The 22456-nt window shown below is 59.5% G+C and overlaps 1 protein-coding gene across 3 annotated transcripts in view; it reads right to left on the reverse strand.

Moving 5' to 3' along the window:
• Positions 1-7372: 7372 nt before the first annotated feature.
• Galnt2 (polypeptide N-acetylgalactosaminyltransferase 2) overlaps positions 7373-22456 on the reverse strand; it is an 87384-nt gene continuing 72300 nt past the window's right edge. For all 3 annotated transcript variants that reach the window (XM_046432058.2, XM_046432059.1, XM_046432057.1), the window contains exons 11-16: positions 19475-19601; positions 17767-17859; positions 17479-17562; positions 15706-15832; positions 11842-11961; positions 7373-9700 (exon numbers count right to left, since the gene is read on the reverse strand). In XM_046432058.2, coding sequence (XP_046288014.1) covers positions 9545-9700; positions 11842-11961; positions 15706-15832; positions 17479-17562; positions 17767-17859; positions 19475-19601 — 707 coding nt within the window. In that variant the 3' untranslated portion in view covers positions 7373-9544. The remainder of the gene's footprint in view (positions 9701-11841; positions 11962-15705; positions 15833-17478; positions 17563-17766; positions 17860-19474; positions 19602-22456) is intronic.

The following is a 22456-nucleotide window of genomic DNA, read 5'->3' on the forward strand; positions in this document are numbered from 1 at the left end:
TGCCTGGTGTCCCACTACCTGTGATCAAACACGATCCTGAGGCAGTAGGTGGAAAATTCCAGGAGGACCAGTTCCTGAGTTCTAGACCACCGCTGGGCAGCTGCTCCGTCTTGCCAGCCCCAACTGTGCCCAGCATGAATGCACTCACCACAGGAGCACAGGGGCTCTGCCACGTGCTTCCAGGTGTCCACTGGGGTCTTGGAGCATGGCGCTGCATGAGGGGCCAGTGGCTGTTGCCTGCTGCAGTGGTCTGGTGTGGGCAGGTCCTGTGTCTGTTCTTCCTGAGACTCAACAGAAGTGGGTTTCCAGACTCTCTCTCCCAGACCTGCTCTCTGACCTCACCCAGCCAGCACCTCCCTGGGGACCCTGTCAGAAAGAGCATGTGTCCCTCTAGTGTAAGCAGAGGCTCTGGGGTCGGGGGATGGCCTTCCTGGCAACTCCTGTCCTCTCCTCTGGGGAGACCTCAACTCCCCGGGGGATGAAGCCGAGCCCTGACTCAGCTCCTGGGCAGATTCCACGCCAGGAGCATAGGACTCTCCAGGGACCCCGCCTCAGGGCCCCCTTTCCTCCTCAGGGGAGGTGGGACACCAGGAGAGCAGGGACCCTCCAGGGACCCCGCCCCAGGCTCCCTTTCCCTCCTCAGGGGAGGTGGGACACCAGGAGCACAGGACCCTCCAGGGACCCCGCCCCAGGCCCCCTTCCCTCCTCAGGGGAGGTTCCACTAACCAGGGGCCAGGCGAGGACTTGGGCAGCGCCCCTCTGGGGCTCCCACCTGCTTCCTTTCCCCACTTGGCCCTCCAAGGCCCAGCTGAGACCATTGGGAGACATCCACCTCCCTGGGCTGTGCGCCTCTGCACATCTGGGCTCTCAAGCTGGTCACACCGGCTGCAGACCTCACAGACTGGGTGCGCCTGAGCCGCGTTCCTGGTTCTAAACCGAGCGTGGCTCCTGCCGGCTGTGACACAGCCAGGCACCTCACTGTGCGGCTGTTGGCTCCAGTCAGGTCGGTGACAACTAGGCTGGCTTGGTGTCAACTCTGAGGTGCAGTCAAGGACGTTGCTATGGCCTCTTGTGGTCCTTTGCGGTGGCAACGTGGGGAAGGGCACCCAGGGGAAGCCCTGGGGTCTGAGATGGCCACACCTGGGAATCCTCAGGGCTCTTGGCAAATGAAGGGGCAGGCGGGGCGGGCAAGGGGTGAGGGCCAGGGGGACACTGATGCAGGAGCCGACGCCCCTGCTGGGAGCACCCCTGTGGCCACAGCTGTCCTCTCAGTCCAGGAAGAGTCCTCAGAGGTGAGACTGTGTAGCCATCTTCTGTGACCCAAGGATCGCTGTGTAAAGCGAGATGGCTGTCCCCTTCCCCGGGCTACCACCCTCCTCGTGGGGAACAGGGGTTGGGACACGTGCTTCTCTGCCTTAGCAGGATGTGAGGTGCTCTAGGCCCTCCTGTGAGCCAAGACCGGTGCTCAGACACCGGGGCTGTGCTCTCCAGCCCCTCGACCTCTCCTGTTGGGCTCTCCTGGTCACAGTGTTCTCCAACAGGACACGCGATGCCCACCCACCCTGCCTATCCCCACCCACTGTCCTCTGCACAGTTGTCTTCCACCTCCCTGAGGACCCTCCCTGCTCCCCACATCCCCAGACCTTCCCTCTGGGCACCCTCCCGCCCGCACACCACAGCAGCTTTTACCGAAGGCAGGTGCCCAAGCCTGGGGATCTTCCCCTCCACAGCAGAATCCAGTGTCTCACATGGCCAAAGCACTAACAACAAAGCCACATGTGGGACTGGCTGAGCCAGGCCCTGCCTTTGGACAGGCACTTCAGGGAGCTGCCATGGGACCCACATGACCCAAAAAGTGGGGGGGGGTGGGCTCTCCTGGATAAGGCTGTATGCTGGAGGGAACCCATGACACTGCTGGTGGACATCTACCACTAGGAGATTTCGGGTCACAGGGCAGGAGCCCAGCAATCCTGCCAGGAGGTTGCGGGGAGGGAAGGCAAGGTCCACACTTCTGCCTAAAGGAGAGATGTCAGGATAGGCAGGTTCTGGCCAGGGAGGCAGAGGTGATGGACAGCACTGCCCGGCCAGGAGGTCGTGGCTTCGGGGCTGCATCCCTCTCCACCAGCCCCCCAAAAGGACCAGCAAGACACATTCCGTCTCCAGAACCCTCACTGGTCGCCTACCCCTGGCTATGTCTAGCCAGGTATGTCTTGGGGAGCCCAGGAGGAGGCAAGCCCTGGCCACAGCAGGAGCCACACAAGGTAACAATGCTCCGGGAGCAACAGTGGGGCTGAGGGGGAAGGTCGGACCAGGCAGTGTTCCTGCGGAGTTGGATCAACTGTTCACAGCTGGCCTCACCTGTCAGCGCCTCCCAGTCAATGCAGCCCCTCCTTGGAGAGAGGCCTTGCCCAGCCTGGCCAGCAGAGGGCAGCCGTGCATGTCCCCAGCTGCTGTCAGAATGGAGACAGGGAGGCAGGCAGGGCCCGGCTGAGGGTCCCAGGGCAAGCCATTGACCCGTGGAGCCAGCGGCAGGGCTGTGGAAAAGGCCTGCAGAACCTCAAACTTGTCTTGGGGCTTTCAAAATGCTGGGCACCTCTGTGGACATTCCCCAGAGGTTGCTGCCCCAGAAGCACGCATCCGGCAGTGGAGAGGAACACATGACCAGCCAGGAGGGTGGGCATTCCACTGGGAAGTGGATGGTGGGATGGCAGTCAGTCCAAGGGTGCATGGGAGCAAGCTCCAGGGAGGAGCCGGCCAGCAGCCAAGACACGGCAGGCTGGCCAGCCCTGCTGTGACGCAGAGCAACAGTGCTCCAGCCCAGGCAGGATCTGGGTCTGCAGCCAGGTTGTGGCTGTCACCACCTCCTTGAGGGCGCCCACAGCACCCTCTGCTCACAGGAGGGGTGATGTCAGACAGGTGGCTGGTGAGCACCCCTCAGGGCTGCTCAGACGCAAGGTCAAGTGCTCAGCAGCAGCAGCAGCAGCCCCTGCCCAGGACAGCAGTGGCTTCCTCACCAGGAAAACCCACCAGCCACAGGGCCCCCTGTTGCTGGCCGAGAGCCTGGGAGTCACCTAAGTGGCAGAAGGCAGCTGCGGGGCAAGGTGCAGCCGGACCTCAGAGGGTTCACCTCCTCTGCCTGCAGGCACCACGGGCCACAGAGGCAGCAGGACAGCCTGTCACACAAGCGATCCCCACACGGACCCTCACTGCCTCCAACATGAGATGCCAGGGAGCTCAGGATGGGGTCACGAAGGACTGAGGTCCTGAAGGGGTGCAGGGCCCCCCACAATTGACCTGTGCAAAAACATAGCCTGTAAGTGACCTATTCGTGTGTGTGTGGGGGGGTGGGGGTTCAAGGAGGCCCACGGAAGGTACCAGTGCCCTCCTGCAATTGAAGGAGTAGGGCAGACTCATGGCCACATACCCAGGATGTCACTGTGCATACGTGAGCTCTGATAGCTTCTGGGGACAGCTCCTGGATCCTAGCTAAGCCCTGACGTCTGCTCCGGTGTCCAGTAATCACGGCAGCATGGAGTCAGGGCTCCTGATCTCCTAAGACCTGCTTCTTCAGAGGTCACAGGGTGGCACTGGCAAGCACCTCACAGGCTATGAGTGGGGTGGAGGGGACCCTGTCATCAGGGTCCACCCCTGGAGCCCACCATGGGACCACTGAACCTCCCTCTGCTGGCCACGACACTTAGGTGCTCCAGGGACTAGGATGACACCTCTGGGTGGGCTGTCCACGGCCTGCCAGAGTGCACCCCGACTCATATCCATCCTACAAGCACAACACATCTCAGCAAGCCCAGGTGCAGCCCCACAGCATCCAAGTCCCACATCTCCCAAACTAGCATCTCTCCCCAAGTTCCCTCCTGTCCATGGGGGCAGCAGGCAGTCTGCCAGCCACCTTCCCAGGTGGCCCTTCACTTGCCCCTTCCCCTCAGGGTTCCTCCCTGCTGAAGGTGGGCCCTTGTTTGCTGCCTGAGACCAGGTCCTTCCCTCTCTTCAGCCTCTCAGAGGCCTCACACACACCGAGGGAGCTCGGAGACAGCAGGCAGCTTGTGCCCTGTGTATCCAGAGCTGGGTCCAGGCCAAGTTGACGCCAAGATGGTTGCTCCATGGATAAGCCCTCGTTCCCAGCAGTCAGACACCTCCCCAACCCGGGTGGGGAGGTGCATTTGGGAGGTCCTTGCCTTTCTTCTGGGGCCTCGATAGTCTGCCCACTTTACCTCCCAGGCAGCTCATCGTGGAGAGGAGGTGGCCAGCCACCCAAGGCCACATCAATCAGTGCTCCACGTAGGAGCCTCCCAGAAGCCCCCTCGGCTTGGCCTCCACCTGCCCAGGCCTCCGCTAGCTGCTCTTCCCAGTGATGTTCATCAAGTGCCTGCTTGAGCCTCAAGGGTGATCTATTCTTCCTCAGAGTCAGGGTCAGAGCTCAGAAGCAGTGTCATAGCAGCTGGATCCTGGACAGTCTCCTGGCCGCGTGCCCCAAGGACACCTGTCTCTGGCACTGTTTTGGCCCTTTCACTTGACATCGCAGCAGGGGGAAAACAAAACCACTCGTGTTAGTCAGGATTCAGCAGAGATTGACCCACAGATAAACAGTGGGGACAGGGGAACTGGCTCACCTGACTTTGGAAGCCCAGTCTGCAAGCCAGAGACCCCGGGATGCTGGCTGTGGCTCTAAGTCCAAAGGCCTGGGAACTGGGCTGCTGGTAAATCCTAGTATCCAAAGGCCAGAGACCCAGAGTTCTGATGTTCAGGGGCAGGAGAGTGAGTGGCCCTCAGCTCCAGGAGAGGAAATAGTCTTTTGTCCTCCCAGGGGTCCTGGTACACTGGATGATGCTGCCCACACTGAGGGCCATCCATCCCCTTCACCATGCCACCCAATAGACCAGCCTCCTTGGGACACAGCTCAGACACTGTTCTAGGCAACTTGGGCCCCACAGTGACATCCACAACTAACCAGCATGTCACTGAAGCTCCAAGAAGCCACACTCATCCATGGTGAGGGCAAATTCAGGTCCAGATGCTTCCGGGGCAATGGTGACCTTATACCATGGCTCTCTAATGCCTGGCATCCCTGCTACTATGAACGTGGCCAACACACTGGGAACTGTCTTTGATGAGACCCTCCTGGGCATTTTTTAAAAAGTATTTTTAGTTGTAGAAGGGCACCATATCTTTAACTTTTCATGTGGTGCTGGGGAGGGAGCCCAGTGCCTCTCACAAGCTAGGCACGTGCTCTGCTACTGAGCCCAGCCCAGCCCTGTCATGGCATCCTTATCACATTAATTACTCTGCACGTGTTTCAAAGTGTCACGTAAGCACATAGCTCTTGCAGCTGAGGTGGCAGCCTGGGCATTCATGGCAAAGGAGACGATGGTGTCTTGGCGTGACTGGTGGTCTTCGTAAACTCAGGCAATGTCTTATTCACTTGCAGCCTCCTTGAGGACAGGCTGGAACCACCAGCAGACCCCAGAGAATTCCCTGAACAGGGCAAGGGCCCCATGGCCCTGGCACTGTGGAGAGCACACTGCCAGCTGCTCATCAGTGCTGCCGGAGTCCTCCCAGTGATGGCAAGTGGGATAGGCCCATGTGGTGGTGAGCAGCCACCCCTCCCCTGTCCTCCTGGCCAAAAGAACCCAGTCCCTGGAAGGGACCACATGGAGGTTGTGGCTTCTCAGCTTCCCAAGCAGCTGAGCCCCAGGACCTGGGAAGCCTCAGGTGTGATCGTCAGCACTGGGAAAGTGCAGGAGGTGGCCTGCTTTCAGGAGTGCCCCTGCTCCTGCACCATGGTGGGAGGGATCCACAGGGCCAGGCAGGAAACACACTTCAGGTGTCTCACCCCTGGAATCCTGTTGTCTTCAGATCTTGTCATCCGAGAGAATGGATGTCTCTCACTTGAGCAATGGCTGGGGGCTTTCTTGACAAGCAGAACTGAAGGCTCAGACAGGTGCCCCAGCGCTGAGGGTCAGCGCCTGGGAATTACCACCTCAGCCACTGTTGGCTTGTGCATCGTGCTGCCAACGGAGACCCCCAGGATCTTGACGTGACCTTCTGTAAGCCAGTGCCTTTCTGAAACTCAGTCTTCACTCTGAGTGGGACTCGCCCCGTGGGGACGCTACACAGAGCTGCCAGAACTGCAGTCAAAGGCTCACATCCAACTCCGCTTCAGGGCCTTCTAGGGCAGGTGAGGACCAGGGGTGCTTTGCCGCAGCCCCCAACTCTAGCACCCTTGCCTGGATGCTCAAGTGGCAGATTCCTCTTTCCTTCTGGACCTGAGGGACGCAAGGTCTTTAGAATCATGACACTTACAATACAGTTGAAAATACATACATGGAGTGAGTAGTTGACTCCGTCACTGTGACAAGTACCCGGAGACCCCACCAACTCCCAGCAGGGCCACCTGCTGGGGAGCAAGCTGGGACAGACACACTGATCAGGAAGAACTGTCTTTTTAAGGTACATACATAGACAGGAAATGGAGATTTTATTTTTCTGGTTCATTATTTTCTGAAATGTGGTCAACATCAAATAGCTGAGTTTGGCTGGAAGTAGATCTGGCCCCTGGTCCAGGCACCAGCTCCCACTGCCCCCCGCCCACAGACCCAGAACCCACCGTTCCTGGGCTCCCCAGTGCCTCCCCTGACCCCCTTCTGCCCTGCCTCACCTGTCCCATCAGGTGGCTTTCTCTGTGTCCCAAGGGTGTGCCCCCCCGCTGGAATGCTCTGCCCACATGTCTAGCAGGCTGGCCCTGGGCGGGTGCCCATGTGCACAGCACCATCACCTGTCCACGCAGCAGGCTGCTGAGTGGCTCTGGGCCCACGGCCTCCTAGTCCCATGCAGAGTGCACAGCCTCTTGCGCTGCCAGAGCAGGACATGCACACACAGTCATGGAGGGCCTAGAGCACACCCCAGACACAGCGAGGGCTTCTGTCCCTCGGGTGGGAGCAGGCCGACGTCTGGTCTCCACAGTGGGAAGGAAGACACATCGTGTGCGTGCCTAGCATCTCTCCAGGGTCCCCCACACCCTCAACCCAGCTGCTAAACAAGTGGCCAGCCTCGGGTGGCCCTGATGAGCCTGTGGGGCGCACTCAGCACAGGCAGCTTGAAGACACCCAGGGAATCTTGGTGGGGCCCCAGCTGGCTGCCACCCTGTGGGCACTCAGCACCAGGCCTGAGCACACCAGGCCCTAGGTGCACCCCACAGGGGCCTGAGCAGCTGGGTCCCAGGAGCAGGTGGCCCAACAGCAGAAGGGCACGGCAGCCAATGCTGGGTGTGCGACTATGACAGCAACGGCCACATCACCACCCTCACACCACACACGTGCCCTGGCAAGGCCAGAGATGGCGACGCCACAGACAGCGGTATCTATAAAGTATCTTCTCTTTATTTAAGTTAAACAATCTCAAGGATGGTTTCCATCTATAAAATGGACAAAGTACAAGCTCTGTACAGCAGTTCTTTTTAAAAATCAACTGGAAAAAAATTACCAAACTATATTCTGAATTTGCAAAACAGACTCACAGACACCATCGCTTCAGCATGGCACAAGGACCACCGCAGCAGAGACGCTGCCTTGCGCTTCCCAAGGGCGGAGGGGGGATGGTGGGGTGGGTAAAGAGGAGTGGGAGGAGGGCACACCCAGGAAGTCACTTTGGCACACTGCGTCATGTAAACACAGCTCCTCTGGAGAGCCAGCTCAGCCACCTCTGCTCCCGGCGGCCCGGGGCACAGGGCTGGCACCCTGGGTGGCCAGGCAGCATGGTGCACAGGTGATCAGGATGGCATGGGTGCAGGCATCCCTGGCAAGCCCAATCTATCCCACATCTATGGCCTGCCCTTCTGACCAAAGGGGCTGCGGCAACAGGGTGAGAGCAGAACCTGGTGAGGAAGGCGGTGCCGGACAGGCGGGGTCCCGGACTGTGCTGTGGTTCTGCTCAGCAGCCTCACACCTGCGCCTAGGAGCGGCTCCCCTCAGTCCTACACCGAAGCTTGGAGAGGTGCAGAGTCACCTGTCACACAGACACCATCTACTTGGAGGGAAGGAGATGCAGCAGCCACCTGGCCCGGCCCTCGTGCATGAGACCTGGGACCGTGCACACCCGCAGGCTCCTGAGGCAGAGCCCAGCAGGGCTCCCTCTTCTACAGCTCAGGTGTGCACTGGCAGCCTTCAGCACCTCAGCTCCCGGCCTCCACAGGCCCCAGAGGGGCCTGATGTGCGCACATGAGGCACCAGGAGCCAAGGTGCCCTTGTGGGAGGGCAGGGGAGATAGGCAGTGGCCATACCCACAGGGGATGGGCTGTCAAGACTGGGGCACAGGAGGCAGCGGGTTCTAGGCAGTGTTTCCAAGCGAGAGGCAGAGGCCTGGTGTTCTCCCCTCCCCACTGACACCAGCCTTGGAGACTGCACGGGACACAGGCCCCTGCCACTCACCCAAGCCTCCCAAGTGTGCAGTGTGGCTTGGTTTTGAATCCACCCAGCCCCACCCAAAGGCCCGAGGCAGCCATGCTGCGGGAAACATGGGGTACACTGGGTGCAGCAGGCACACCAGGGCTCCAGGTTCACCTGCAGGCTGAGTGTGCAGCTCAGGGAGCCCCGAGGGCCTGGCATACAGGCCTCGAGTCAGCAGGAGCCCAGAGCTGGTGCACAATGCTGTCCAGCGTCTCTGACCTGCCTGCCATGTGGAGGGGGTACTGCTGGCTCACACTGGGAGACACAGAATTGGGCTGTTTTTCCCCTTAACAAAAAAAAATTTAATTAAAAAAACCCAAAGCATTCTTGCCAAAATAAGTAACCTGTCCAGGTTCACAGACACTGACAGATGAAAAGCAGGTTCCCAACACGCTGAGTCCCCAACTGGAGGCCACCCGAGGGGCCCTGGGATAGGGACTGGGGGCCCCATGGGCCACCAGAGCACCTATGGGCTGATGAAGTTCCAGGGGACAAAGGCAGCCACCTGCTCCTTCCAGGAGCATCGGCCCTCCTGCGGGTGACCAGATGACGACCCAGGGAGACCACAGGGAGCCGGCTGCACGCTCTTTCTCATGTATGTTATATTTAGTGTCCCACCACGGAAAGTTCATGTTCAGATACAGCAAGCACGTCAGTGAAGAGGGGAGGCAGGGCGGGCACGGCCACAAAGCCTGCCACTGGAGTCAGCTCTGCGGACACCACGTGGCCGGTGGGACAGGTGCAGGCGCAGAGTCCTCCCCGCGCACTGCGCCCTCCCCTTCTGTCCTTGGCGTGCACACCACTCAGCTGCTCCTCCTGGCCTCGGCCTCAACTGTTCCTCAGCTGCTCAGCAAGTGGGGAGCACAGTGGGCGGGAGCGGGTGGCTGGCCCCGGGGGGGGGGGGGGCACAGCTCTCCTTTCCTGCTGCCACATGGGCATAGCCCACGCCTTGCTGGGTTCTCCAACTTTCAGACCATGATGGAATACTGAGGTATATAGTTTCGTGGAAAGTTTAAGAAACATAATCAATAATGTGATCACCAAACTTGGCCGGTGGTGCAGGAGGCAGGACGGCAGCGCTGGCCCTACGGCTGCAGGTTGAGCGAGAACTTCCACTGCTGCGAGAGGGCAGGGCCGCATACCTCCACGCTCAGGCCCCCGCTCTTGGCTGTGCGGCTGTCCAGGCACAGGTTGCTGCCCACGTGCCGCAGCTTGGAATTGCCCTCAATCTGCTCCCACTTCTGCAAGAGAAGAGCACAAGGAGGCATGAGCATAGCAGCCTAGAGGTCTTCCAGCGGCAACCCCTGTGGGTAACCCCCATGGGCAAACGGGCTCCCACCCTGGCCTCAAGGACCGGAGGTGCCTGTGCTGGTGAGGGTCGTAGGCAACACACCTCCGCCCTGCTGGAACCCACAGCCTGACCAGTGGCCCGTTCTCCCCTTGCCTGCCTGAGGCCCCGGAATCAACACAGCACTGAACACAGGGATTGGCCAGTGTTCAGTGAGGCCACAGGCACCTAGCTGTGGTGCCCCTGCTTAAGACCTAGTCAAGCCGACCGGCAGGCAGGACACCTGGTGAGGAAGAACACGGGTGCAGGTAGCTATTCCTACTATGTGCTTTCTTGCCCTCTGTGGAGCTCCGGGCATGCCACCAGGGTGCTCAGGCTCACAACAAGCCCCACCACTACGGCCAGGTGGCCCGCAACCCACAGCAGAAGGCAGGGTCCACGAGAGTCTGCAGGGCATCTGAGGATCAGCCTGGTCCACTGCTGAGCCAGCTCCAGAAACAGTCCCATTTAAAAACCTCTGCGGTTCCGACTCCACTCCCAACACTCCTCCCTGTCAGCAGAGGCTGAGCCCTGATGCCCCCCATGCAGTGCATCAGGGACCCCTGGGGAGCTCTGTTTCTCACTCAGTTCACCAGGGACCCTGGGGCAGCTCTGCCCCGCATGCAGTGCACCAGGGACCCCTGGGGGCACCTCTGCCCCTCACATGGTGCACCAGGGACCTCCTGGAGGTGCTTCTGTGGTCCCCTGGAATTGGGTGTTCCGATTTCCCTGGTGCCGCCTCCCTTTGGCCTGACTTCAAGGCTCACAAAACAGGAATGTGGGAGGTGCCTGGTCACCCAGTACTGGCTGCAGCAGGACAGCTGTTCCTCAAGCAAGGGACAGACAACAATCTTGCCCTGGGAGGGGTGCTGGTCGGCCAATGGTCTTCGCCCTTCTGATGGCCACGGTGGTGTGGGTACCCTCTCCCAAATCTGGGTTCAGCTACAACCTTGCAGATTCCATTCACAAAGTGACCTCTGGAGACCACAGAGCCTTTGAGGGCATCAGTTACGGCCTGAGAACAGGACTGGAGAGAACAACTAGCAACTTCGAAGCGAGGGATTATAGTAGCCCTTTGTTTTAAAAAGGCTTTGGGGACTAGCCAAGGACATGCTTTACCACAGCTTTACATAAAAAACACTCTGCCTACCAATTCCTAAGGGAAATGCCACTTTGGCCTGATCAGAGACCGTCCCCTCTGGCAGCCTGGCTGAATTTTGTGGCTGGGTCGTGCTGGTGGCCCCTTCCCCAGTTTGACAGCCACTTTCTTACTGGAGGTCCACATAGATCCTGAAACTGCACCAACAGGCAAACCAGGCAGCAAGCAGAGCCCCAGAGAGGGACCCACTGCCGAGATGGGCAGGGTTTGAAAGAGGACAGGAGGGTGGAGCACCCAGACTGGGTCAAGGAGCAGAGAGAGGCCTTTGCAAGTACTTGCCAACTCCAGGAATCCAGCTGGGACCTGTCTGGGCCCCAGTCCTCCCAGGTGATGCTGGGAGGGGCGCCAGCCCTGGCCTTGGCCACACTAGGTTCTGTGCCTCACTCTACACCTCACCTACACCTATAGGAGGGCAGGCGGCATTCTACATGCAGCACCCTGGGAGGTGCCCTGTGCCACGTTCCTGTTTGTCCCCGAGCTGTACCCCAGGCCTTCTAAGCTTCCACTAGGGAACACATCAGACAAGCCCAGCTCCCAAAGAGCGCAGCATGCAGTGACCTGGTGGCCACTTCTCAAGGAGCCCTGCTAGTCCCTGCTAGCCAATCCGGGGAAAGATCCAGTCACACTGGAGTATGGTTTTGGCATGGCTGTCTTGTCCCCAGCTCAGCATGGGCCATGCATCCAGTCCCCGCTGTGTGAATGCGAGCCATCCAGAATGGGTGCAAATTTCAACAGGAAAAAATAACGAATAAACCAAAGTAGTCTCTCTGCAAAATGCTCTGTGCCATGTCACTGCTCTGCTGAGCTCCGGCAGGTGGCCAATGTCACCAGTGTGGTGCAGTCACCTGCAAGCAAATGCTGCTACCTGCATGGCACCATGGTGCCCAAGGGCCTACCTGTCTGCTGTCGTTCTCCCGGCAGCCCTGCAGCTTGATGAGCGAGCCGGGTGCCCGGTCCACCACGGTGAGGCAGAGGTCCATGTGCTTCACCGACTTCTCCTTCGTCAAGGCCCATTCCTGGAACATAAGGCCCAGTCAGAGGCAGGAGTCCAGGTGAGACCAGGAGGGGCCAGCGCCAGCTGGGGACCCGCTCAAGACCAACCCGCAGCTGGGTGGTGCTGTGCTGGCCTGACTCATCCTGCTGCTGGGCAGAAACTGCTCTGTGCAGCCTGGTTGCCAAGGCTGACGGCATTAGCCAGGCACCTGTCACTGCTGCTGCAGGTACCATGAGCTGCAAAGCCTGTGGCCTTGGCCTGGGCCCACGGCAGGTGCTCGCCAACGGTCCTGCCCACACAGGGTTGGTCTGAAGACAGGCTGGGGTATGGACTGAACACCGGAAAAGCATGTGCGAGTTCCTGCAGATTTAGGCAGGAACGAGTGTCCTCACAATAGAGGCCGCCTGATCCACCCAAGCTTCCAGAGTCCCTGGACACCAAAGGACAGTCCATGTACTGCACTTATGCATGGCCGATCTGCCACTAGTGCCCAGCGCTGTGGTGTGTCCTCTGTGCCAAAGTCCCTGGGGGCTGCTATTCTTCTCACAGACAAGAAAACTGAGCCTGAGATGTTTAAATATCCTGCCTGGGCTTCAGAACACTGCCACGCAAGTCAGGGCTAAGATGGCCAGGCAAGCCACTACTAGGAGCAGTGACATGCCACCCTGGGTAGGGCCACGCTGGGCGGGAAGGTGGGCCTCCCAAGTCTCTGGGGGTAGGGAATCCTGGCAAGGGGATCCTTCTGGACTGAGTGGTGAGGCTCCTGGCAGAGTGTGCAGGGACAGCCTCGCTGCCCTGGCCCCTTCTCCCCTGAGCCCAGCAGGCTCCTGCGACAAGTTCCTCCCCCGCGGTCCCCCACTCCCACGTGACAGTGCCACATCCCTTGCACCTGCCTGACTCAGAGCTCTGTCAGCACCAGGACGGCCTCCTTGTGGGAAGGGGGATGAGGCACAGGCATGCTGTCAGGAGGGCCAAGGGCTGTGGCATGGCTTATCCTTCTTCGGTCCTTGGGCACGGCCAGGACTGCTGGAGCCTCATGCCTGCTGCCCAACCACCACGTGGGAGTATGCCCCTCTCCTCTCCCTTGGCTCTTGGGGAGGGTGTGCGGGGGCAGCCAGGGACACTGGACACCTGGGCCTCTGCATGGTGTGAGATGGGGCATGTGTCCTGCACGCTGGGCCTCAATCCTGTCTGCTTTTGATTGGTGTTTCTTCAACCTTACTGTCAGGAATTTTATGAAAAACCAGATCAAGGTTGAACAGATTTGGAAAGGTATCCCTGCCACGTTGTCCTGCAGAAAATTCCCACAAGGCCTCATGGCTCTGAGAAGTCCTCCTGTCTGCACAGACATTTCCGGGAGGCCTCCAACCTTTGGGAATGACTAGGTCTTGTTGGGGTTCAGACGGTCCTGCCGGCAGGCATCTGGAGGCCTTGGGCTTGCAGTCGGCCAGTGAAAAAAACTTGCATCCTCCCCGATGTTACAATGGTTCCAGCAAAACCAACCTGGTGCGAGCAGTGTGGGCAGCTCTGCCCTGCCCTTCAGTGACCTGGGTGTGTAGACCATGCTCCCTGTGCTGCCACTAAGGAGTACACCACGAGGTCCTCAGCTCCCATGTGCCCCTCCTCTCTTGTGTGGCACTCTACCATCAGTTCAGAGGACTCATGGTGGTGGGTCTACAAGGGGGCAGCTAGACAGACTTCCAGCCTTCTCCAGAGCCTCGCTCTGGATTTCAGTTCAGTAAGGCCACACAAACTTCATCCGCACAAGCTGCATCCATGTGTGGCGGCCGTGGTGCCAGGGCAGACCTGACCCCTGAGGCAGCGCTGACAGACAGGTGGCCTGTGCAGCAGACAGCCCCAGGGTGGGGTCGACTGTGCTGTGTCCTGGCGCTAAACCCTGCACATCCACAGCAGGTCCTTTTGTGCCACCCCGCCTGTGTCCGTGGCAGGCCTTCCTACCTTGCCACCTGTTTACTTCCAACCAGGAGCCTCAGACTCCAGGTGCTCTGACCATGGACAGGCGCCACCAAGCCTGTTAGCAGAGGGCTCCATGCCTGGCCACAGTGACTGCAGTGTACTGCTCAAGCCAGCGCCTTTGAGACTAAGGAGGAACAGTTATAATGAAATCTGGTGATGGCCTTGCATTGTGAGGGCCTGGGAGGAGGGGATGCTGCTGCCCAGAGAGCCACGCTGTGCAGGCCTGGGAGCCTGGGACTGGACCCAGAGCACACGAGGGTGGTGACGGCCAACACAGGGCCAGGAAGGCCTCCACGCCTGCTGCCTGGAGAGACGCTGACTGGAAAGCCCGGTCAGGAAGCACCTCCCAGAGGACCTCTGGAATGCAAGGGCAGACCTGACCCCTGCGGCAGGTCTGACCCCCTGACCTCAGCTCGTCAGCTGAGGGCAACTCAGCCTCAGACACAGCCACGTAGGCCACAGGCCACAGGGGAGCCTCAGCAGCCCCAAGCCAGGCTGGCGAGGTCTGAGGGACTGCTGTGCCACCAGACCTGGAAGCCAGGCCTCTCTGCCTTGGACTGCCCTGGCTCCCAGCATGGCCATGCGGGCCTCCCCAGGGCCCTAATGCGCACATGGAAACACGAGCACCTGTGCTGCTGCCATCCCCAGTCAACACAGGGGCCACGGTGGGGGACAGGGCCACCAGGCTTGGACCAGAAGGACAGCGGCAAACCCATGCTGGGGCCCAGCTTCGCCACTCACAGCAGATTCCGCAGGTGGCCCCAGCCTGGAGGCTGCAGCAAGAGCCAACCTACATCAGCACCAGGGCTGCAGAACCGCCAGGACACGGCCCATGGTGAGCACGGCCCATGGTGAGCACGGCCCCTTCCTCCACCCTGCCCATGAGAGCACAGCTGCTCTTCTCCTCCACCTCTACCCCTCTCCCCTCTCCCTCTAGGGCCTCCTTCCAGGAATCCCAATACTAAAGGAACCCGAGACAAGAGTATAAATGGGACCCACCTGCCACAGGGACAGACACCTGAAACTGACAGATGCAGCCACGCCCAAAGCCTGGAGCGGGGAGCCTGGCCCTGGGGAGCATCCTCAGGGCCCAGAGGCCTGGGAATGGCCTGAGTGTGCCAGGAAGAGGCTGGGCCGGCTCCAATGCCTGCCCTAGTTGATGGGGACTTCAATGGCCTGGAGAGATCCTGTGCCACGCCCATCTTATTCAGGATGTCCAGGCCATGCCAAGCAGCCTCGGAGACTGCATCCCAAGTGGGACATATGAAACCCCACCCATCCTCAGAGTGTTTCATCTCACAAGGGCCTGAGATTGACATGTCCATGACGTGTGAAATGAACTAACTGCCCTCCTTAGCACTTGGGCCCACAGAGTCAGGCAGCCATTTGAGGAGGTAAGGGTGCACGGCACTGCTCCAACTGCACACGTCCTAGACCCAGCAGCCTTCACACGTTTCTCTCCTGGTGGAGGGAGAAGGTGGTGGGTGTTATGTTGCTAGGGGAAAGGCATGTAGGCTCACACCAAAGCAGCGATGGTTTGTGTTTTGCATCTTATACTAAAACTACCTAACGGCTGGCAGCAGGAGCAGCAGTGGCCGCACACCAGATAGGCATCTGGAGGTCCACCAAGGCCTGCGGCAGCCACCTGACCCTGATCTGGCTGCCACAGAGGCTGTGCCCTGTAGGAATAGGTGCATCCACATAGGGAAGTTGGCAGCCAGGTCTGCTAACCCAGAACCCCAGCCCGTTCCCTCCAGGCTGGCAGCGTCCAGCTCACCCACACACCTACCTGGTTTCCCCCAGCATTGTGACACTCATAAATTCCAACGACGCCATCAGCAAAATGTCCCAAAGTGTCAAGGCAGTTGGTTCCCTGCTGCAAGGCCCCAAAAGCTATGTCCTGGTGATCTGGGACCCTGAAATGCAACATGAGAAGCTGCTCAGTCCTGCAGGACCACCAGTGACCTCAGCACAGCAGCAGGTACAAGAGGGAGGCCACTGGCCTGGTCTACATTCCCACGGCCAATCTCCGCGCTGGGCTCCAGCGCCATCAGGTGGTGAGTGGGAGCAATAACCCCTTTTCCTCTGTACTGAGAAGTCCTTCTGGTAAGGAAACGTCCCCATACTCAAGTTGGCCTGTGGATGCCACATAGACAACAAGTTGGCTGCTTAGACCTTCCAGAGGCTGGGACCTGAGCCTAGCAGGGGACCTGGGATCTGCCAATGGTTAACCCCCACAGTGTGGTAGGGCTCTGCAGGCAAGGGCCACCAGCTCTGGAATGAGATTGGATGTCAGCCCCACTGCATGGCTGTGCTGGCCGCAAGGCTGTCAGTGAAGACCACGCTCTCCAAACCTCAGCTCACGCCCCATCCAGAACCGACTAGATGGGTCTCCACTGCAATGTGATGGAGATCTGCCACGGGAAGCAGGACATGGCGGCAACATCACAGACAGGTCACAACAGGTAGCTGGAGCCTCCCTGGCCTGCAGCTCGGAAGCAGGCCCACCAGCTGGTAAGGCACCCAGCATCTGAGCCAGGGTCTGCAGGGCACACAGGGCCCGTGTCCCCCAGCCACAGGTGCCCCTAGCAATAAATAGCATCTCTTGCGTCACCCTATGGCATCATCACCAATATGTCACAGGCCACCAGGACAAGGGCAGCACGTGCCACTTAGGCAAAGTCCCTGCTGTGAAACCCTGTGGTGGTGATAGATAAGGACTGGGGCCCTGCTGACATGCCTGTAAGCAGCCAGGTGGTCCTTGGCAGTGGCATCCATGGGTGACACTGGGTCCTCTCCCCTCCTCCACCTGCCAATTCCAGTGCCACCTAAATGCAGAGCAAAAGCTCCCGAGAGCCACCTGTAGCAGGAGACTCTGGAGAAGCCTTCCCAGCCACAAAGGGTGGAGCTAGTGCTCCTCGTCCCTGTGCAGGGGTCTGTGAGCTGCTGTTTGGGAACAGGGAAGATAGGAAGGTCCACGCTGCCGCGGCCTGACACACCCTTGCAGCTCAAGTGCAGTGGCTCCCGGAACCTAAGAGTTTCTGGAGCTCAGCACAGACAGAGGCCAGAGGTGAAAATGAAGCGCAGAAGAGTACTCTGCTGTCAATGGCCACCCGACAGGACGCAGGGCCAGGACTGCTGTTCCCAGGAGTGAGGCAGCCCCTTGTCTGAGTCACCATGGGGTTGTCCCTTGCTGGCTGGCTTCACCTCCCCTCTCCAGCCAGCAGGGCTGAGGGCAGGGGAAGCTACGAGGGGAAGAGAGCAGCAGGCCTGTGTGCAGCCCCAGCTGCTGCTCTGGAGAGACAGGTCCCTCTCACCACTGACCTGTCTGCTGCCCACAGGCCACATGCCAGAATGAGGTGACACCTTGGGACTGCTCCAGGTCTACGCAGAGTGGGGACAACTCCGCAGGAGACACGAGGCTGCAGCAGGCAGCTCAAGCGTAGAGGGCGTCCCTGCCCCTGGTCTCTTGCCCGCAGTGTGACCATCACCTCCTACAGCCTCCCTGACTATCTTTGCTCCTGAGACCTCACAGAGAGAAACACAGGCCCTGGGCACTCACCTCAGCTCTGGGTAGACATTCTCAAGGTACCACTTGAAGGGTCTGCAGTTCAGTTTGTTCCTGAGCTCCAGTCTGCTCTGGATACTGGAGGAGAAAGAAACAGACCCCTTCACACGCTGCAGGAGGACAGCTGTCTGCACAGAACAGACACCTGCTGGCAAGCCGGGCTGTCCAGGCTCCGGGTGCAGCCCCACCTGCCTCCACCAGGCCTGTAAGCCTGAGCAGAGGCTCCAGTTTACAGGTGTCCCCTAGGACCCCCAGGCGCACAAGGAGGTGAGGGACACTCACTTGCCATAGGGGACGTTCCTGGCAGAAGGCACTGCTGCATAGTAGAAGTTCTTGTACTCATCCATCCAGACCTCAGCCGCCCGGCGGGTGTTGCTAGAAACAAAACCGACCTTCCTGAGGGTGCTTCTACTGGCACCACAGTGCTGTGCCCCTCCACCAGGCACGTGACTGGGTGAGCTCCCCGGGTGTGGGGCAGCTCTGGCGAGCAGGCCCATGGAGCTGCCCCTGGTCTTACAGAGGGCATGGATCTTCCAGAGCTGGGGCCACTGCCGGAGCACAGGAGGCATCTATTTTAAAGAAGGGCCTGTGATGTACCAAGGACAGACCAGCGTGACCCTCATGTACCCCACGCGTCCTACAAAGAGGGCAGGGCCAGGGACCAGGAGGGACTCCCGCCTCCACAGCTCTGGGGAAAGCAAAGGTGGGCAGGAGCGGCCGTCAGTGTCACCTCCTCCATAGGCCCGACAGAGGGACTGTAACGTGGAAGTGCAGTGTGGGCCATGTTGGGGTCCCTGCTGGCCCCTGCTTGGGCTCACAGGTTCTCAAGAAGGGGAAGCTGCAGGCAGGACCCCACCATGGAGCGAGCCATGCTTTGTGGCAGAGAAGGTCCCGGGACCAGCTGCTCTTGGCTGTTGATATACAAAGGCCACTTGAGTGCAGCCTGGCAGCATGTCCACTACCGGGGGTGGCACGGCACCTTCTCAGCCCCTACATCTTGGACTCTTCCTCGAACTCCAGCTACAGTGACAGCTAACCCTCACTAGGTACCTTGGACAGCGTCCTGCTCAGCAGGGAGGCAACAGTTGCTACTTAAGGTACCTGTGTCTGTCTTCCCTGAGTGCAGGGAGAATAGGCCACCGACAGGAGCCAGCGATACCACTGAGGGACACAGGATGAGAAGGCACCCACCTGACCTGCTCCACCCCCAGGAGATCATCAGGACTGAGAACGCAGGGAGGGCAGAGCATGGGAGACGCCAGGAGGCTCTGGGGGCACCTCACCTGCGGGCAGGAGCTGGAGGGGTCACAAGGTGCGTGGGGAGGGAGAAGGGGCATGGCAGAGGGGAGACGGCTGAGGCCCACACAGCAGGTGTGAGTGCGGCAGGGCTTGTGGGTGAGGAGACGGTGCTGCCCACCTCCCCTCTGCACGGGCACCTGCAATGCAGTGCGCACCCCCAGTGCTGGGGCCACTTGGCACATGCCAGTGGCCCTCCTCACGGGACTAGCCTTGCTACGTGACCTTGCCCAGTGGGCCTGAGCTTCCAGTCAGGATGAGACGGGATCAGATTCACGATGCCCTGACCCTTTCTGCCCTAGTGGCTCCACAGGGTGCTCATCTGGGGAGCCCACGGGATGAGCCTCACAGCGACTGCACCAGTTTTGTCCATTCAGCCAGCTGCTCAGACATTTATCTAGAACCTACCATACCCCAGTCTTCCAGGCATCAGGTCCAGGGAGGCTGCTGTGACCCAGCCCTGCATGATTTAGCGCACTCAGATGGGAAGCGCTCGCATGACAGTGTTGCATATCACAGGAAGCCAAGAACCTGGAGCTGCGGGGAGCCCTTTGACAGGGGCCCCAGGGCCATGCCCACCTTGGAGACCCCTGACCCACCTTGGGGCCCCTGACAGGGGCCCCAGGGCCACGCCCAGCTCCACAGTGGACAGTGGCATGCTGGCCACCTCAGCCTCAGTCTTCCAGTAACTTACCGGGCAAAGACAGTGCCACTGCCACCTGGGAAGGTGTAAGGGTGCTGCTTTCGGAACACATGTCCCACACGACTGCAAGGGATGATCTCCAGGCTGCCGCCACACTGCCACACCCGGAAGGAGATCTCTGGGTGGGAATGAGACTCAGTGACCAACAGAGCCACCCCAGGTGCACAGTTGCCCACGTCCACCCCCCGCCTGCTCTCCCCGCTGAAGGAGCCCCAAGGAGCAGCGCCTTCCTTCAGGACAGTCCAGAACGTTCTAAATGGAGACACGTGACACACCCTGAACAGTCAGACTCCTCAGGGCCCTCAAGAGGGCACATGTATGGGAAATAGCTCAGATTTGGACCAGAAACTTGGAGACGAGGGGCGCTCTTGGCTGGCGACCGGGTGTGCCCGGCCCTCACAGGTCTCGCCTACTCGCCCAGCTCCGACCCCACTGAGGGCCCTGAGATGTACACCGGGCTTTACTGCTGGAGACCACGGGCTCTTCATGCAGCTGGGCCCCAACCAGAGACCCTTCATGCAGCTGGGCCCCAACCAGAGACCCTTCTCCCAACCACAAACACCATGCTTCTCAGGCCTCGAGCTGCACTGGCCTCTCAGGCCACCCATGGCAGTGGCTGAGGACAGTGGAGAGACCCATAGCATGTCACAGCACCCACTGCCCAGGCAGGATGGTTCCCAAGAAGGCCACAAGTGACCTGCATCCACAGAGTCAGCCTGTGAGTCAGATGGCGGGGCCAGGCACTGTCTGGTCCTGGGCGGTCATCCTGCAGGGCTGTGGCACACAACTGCTCAGCACAGTCTTCTGTGCCAGGGGACGTCAGCAAAGCACCTCTCCTAACCAGCACCCCAAAAGCAAGGGACCCAGGTTGGACAGAAATTCAGATGAACCATTCTGAAAGGTCACGACTCCCTGTCAGAGAGGTCTGGAGAGGCTGCATAAGGGCCCTGAGAATGTGGGCAGGTGACCCGAGCCAGCACTGCTACCTGCTCCAGGCCCGTGGAGCCCTCCAGCCAAGCACCCCACCACGCAGCAGAACAGACTGCCTGATAAAGCCAGGTCGCGGGAAGATGGTCACTCACCAGCAAAGTGGGATCCTGATAACCATCCCTGGGTTATCAGGGCTGGGATGGGACTCAGTGGAGAAACTGGCCATGCCAGGCCCTGGGATGACCCCATCCCAGCCACCGCAGTGAAAGCTCTCCCACCCTTCAAGTGTCCCACAGACCCAAGCAGGAAGGGCCCAGAATTTCAGGAAGTAAAATCTAAATATCCCTTTGCTTCACTGGAGATCTGAACTCAGGCTTTTGCCTGGGGCGTGTTGAGCTGGGAGGGCTGCAGGGAGACCTGGGGCAGGTTATGACTGAGCCCTGCAGCTGCCTCCCACCTGGAGGGCGAGGCCCTTGGTGTCTGTCCCTGGGCCCTGGAGGGCCTAGCAGAGCTCCTTCCTTAGGACAGAGGCCTCAGCTTGCCCGGGCTCAAGGCTCCTGTCCTCTTCCTTGGCGGGGGCTCTGACTGCATGAGGACTTGCTGCTGACCAGGACCATGGGGGCTGGACTCTCCTTGGGCACGTCTGCACCCCACCTCCCCCCCACCCACAAAGGCCACATGGGTGACGACTGTGGGCAGGGTGCTCAGTGCCCAGAACAAGAAGTTGGAGTCACGCTCAGGGCAATCTCTCCGCAGACACTCTGCGGCTCAGCTTGTGGCCAAGGGTCATGGAGGGGAAGATGCCCAGGACATGGGGACCCAGCTGACCCCACCATACCCAGACACAAGGTAAAAGCTGGTGACAGCACACTTGCTCCTAATTGAGGGTTCACCCGACGCTCTATGTCCCTTGTGGCTTTGAAACGTACATGTTTTTTCTTTTTCTAATCTTTTTTTTTTTTGAAGTTTTTTAGAAGTTTATTTTATGTACGGAGCACTAGCGTGTTCTCTGTCATTGGGTGGCTGGGTGGCTGCCTTGGGCAATCCACTCAGGGAAGATCACTTAGTCCAACCTAATGAAGCCCATATCCTCTGTCTACAGACAGACACACAACTGACACAAATTGAGGCCGTGTTTCTGGATCAGACTGTGCCAGTTTGAATAAAGGTGGAAAGAGGAAGAACCCCGGCCAAATTTTTGCGGGTGGCTCCAATAGAGCTATTGGTGATCCATCTTGATTTTAAGGGTGCAACGAGGCAAAAGGCTTCTTTTCCCTAACCTTCTCCCTAATCTCATTTTCTATGAGTCACCTCTATGAAAACCCCTGTTCCTGCCAATGGGCAGAATCACAGCCTCTAGAACAGGAGTTCCCTATGTTTATCCTTTGCTAGCAAAGCAATGAACCTTCTTTTCCCTTTTTCTCAAAACCACGTCCTTGTTAATGGATTGGCATCGGGGATGAAGACTGAGTTTCAGCCTCCTCAGACGGGAGCCCAGCTGGCACCCATCACCATGTGTGCTGCCTGTGCACTCAGCCTGCACGTGCCCAGAAGGAGCCACCCGAGCCCCACGCTGCTCCATTAGGGGTCCTGCCACGGGAGCCTGGGGAGCAAGCAGGACTCTGTATCTTCTTCAGAGGTCAGTGACCGGAGCCCTCAGCCCCAAGACTCCACTCGAGCCCCACCTAAGGTCAAGGTATCCTTAAAATTCCAGGAATGGAGACCAACTTGAGGCCCTTCCATCCCCCTCCCTGCAACACAGGCTGAGACAGAGCAGTTTTCAACATTAAAGCATGAAGGGTCCTCAGAGATGAGGCGTTTTCTCCAATGACACATCAACGTGATGGGAAACGACAGGCGAGACTGGGCTTTTAAACTAACAGAAACCACCTGAGTCTGTCGGAGTAAAACTGTCAGCAGAGCAGTGCCAGTCCCTGGCTGTCCTCCTGGGCACACCTGCCCAAGCACCAGCGGGACCCGACACGCAGCAGCCCCAGGGTCGGGCTGGGTGAGGCCAGCGAGGAAAGCACCAGAGCCCAGGCG

The sequence above is a fragment of the Marmota monax genome, unplaced genomic scaffold (genome assembly GCF_021218885.2).
Source record: "Marmota monax isolate L192 unplaced genomic scaffold, Marmota_monax_Labrador192_F-V1.1 WCK01_AAM20220418_F8-fsc00071, whole genome shotgun sequence".
Classification (NCBI taxonomy): domain Eukaryota; kingdom Metazoa; phylum Chordata; class Mammalia; order Rodentia; family Sciuridae; genus Marmota; species Marmota monax.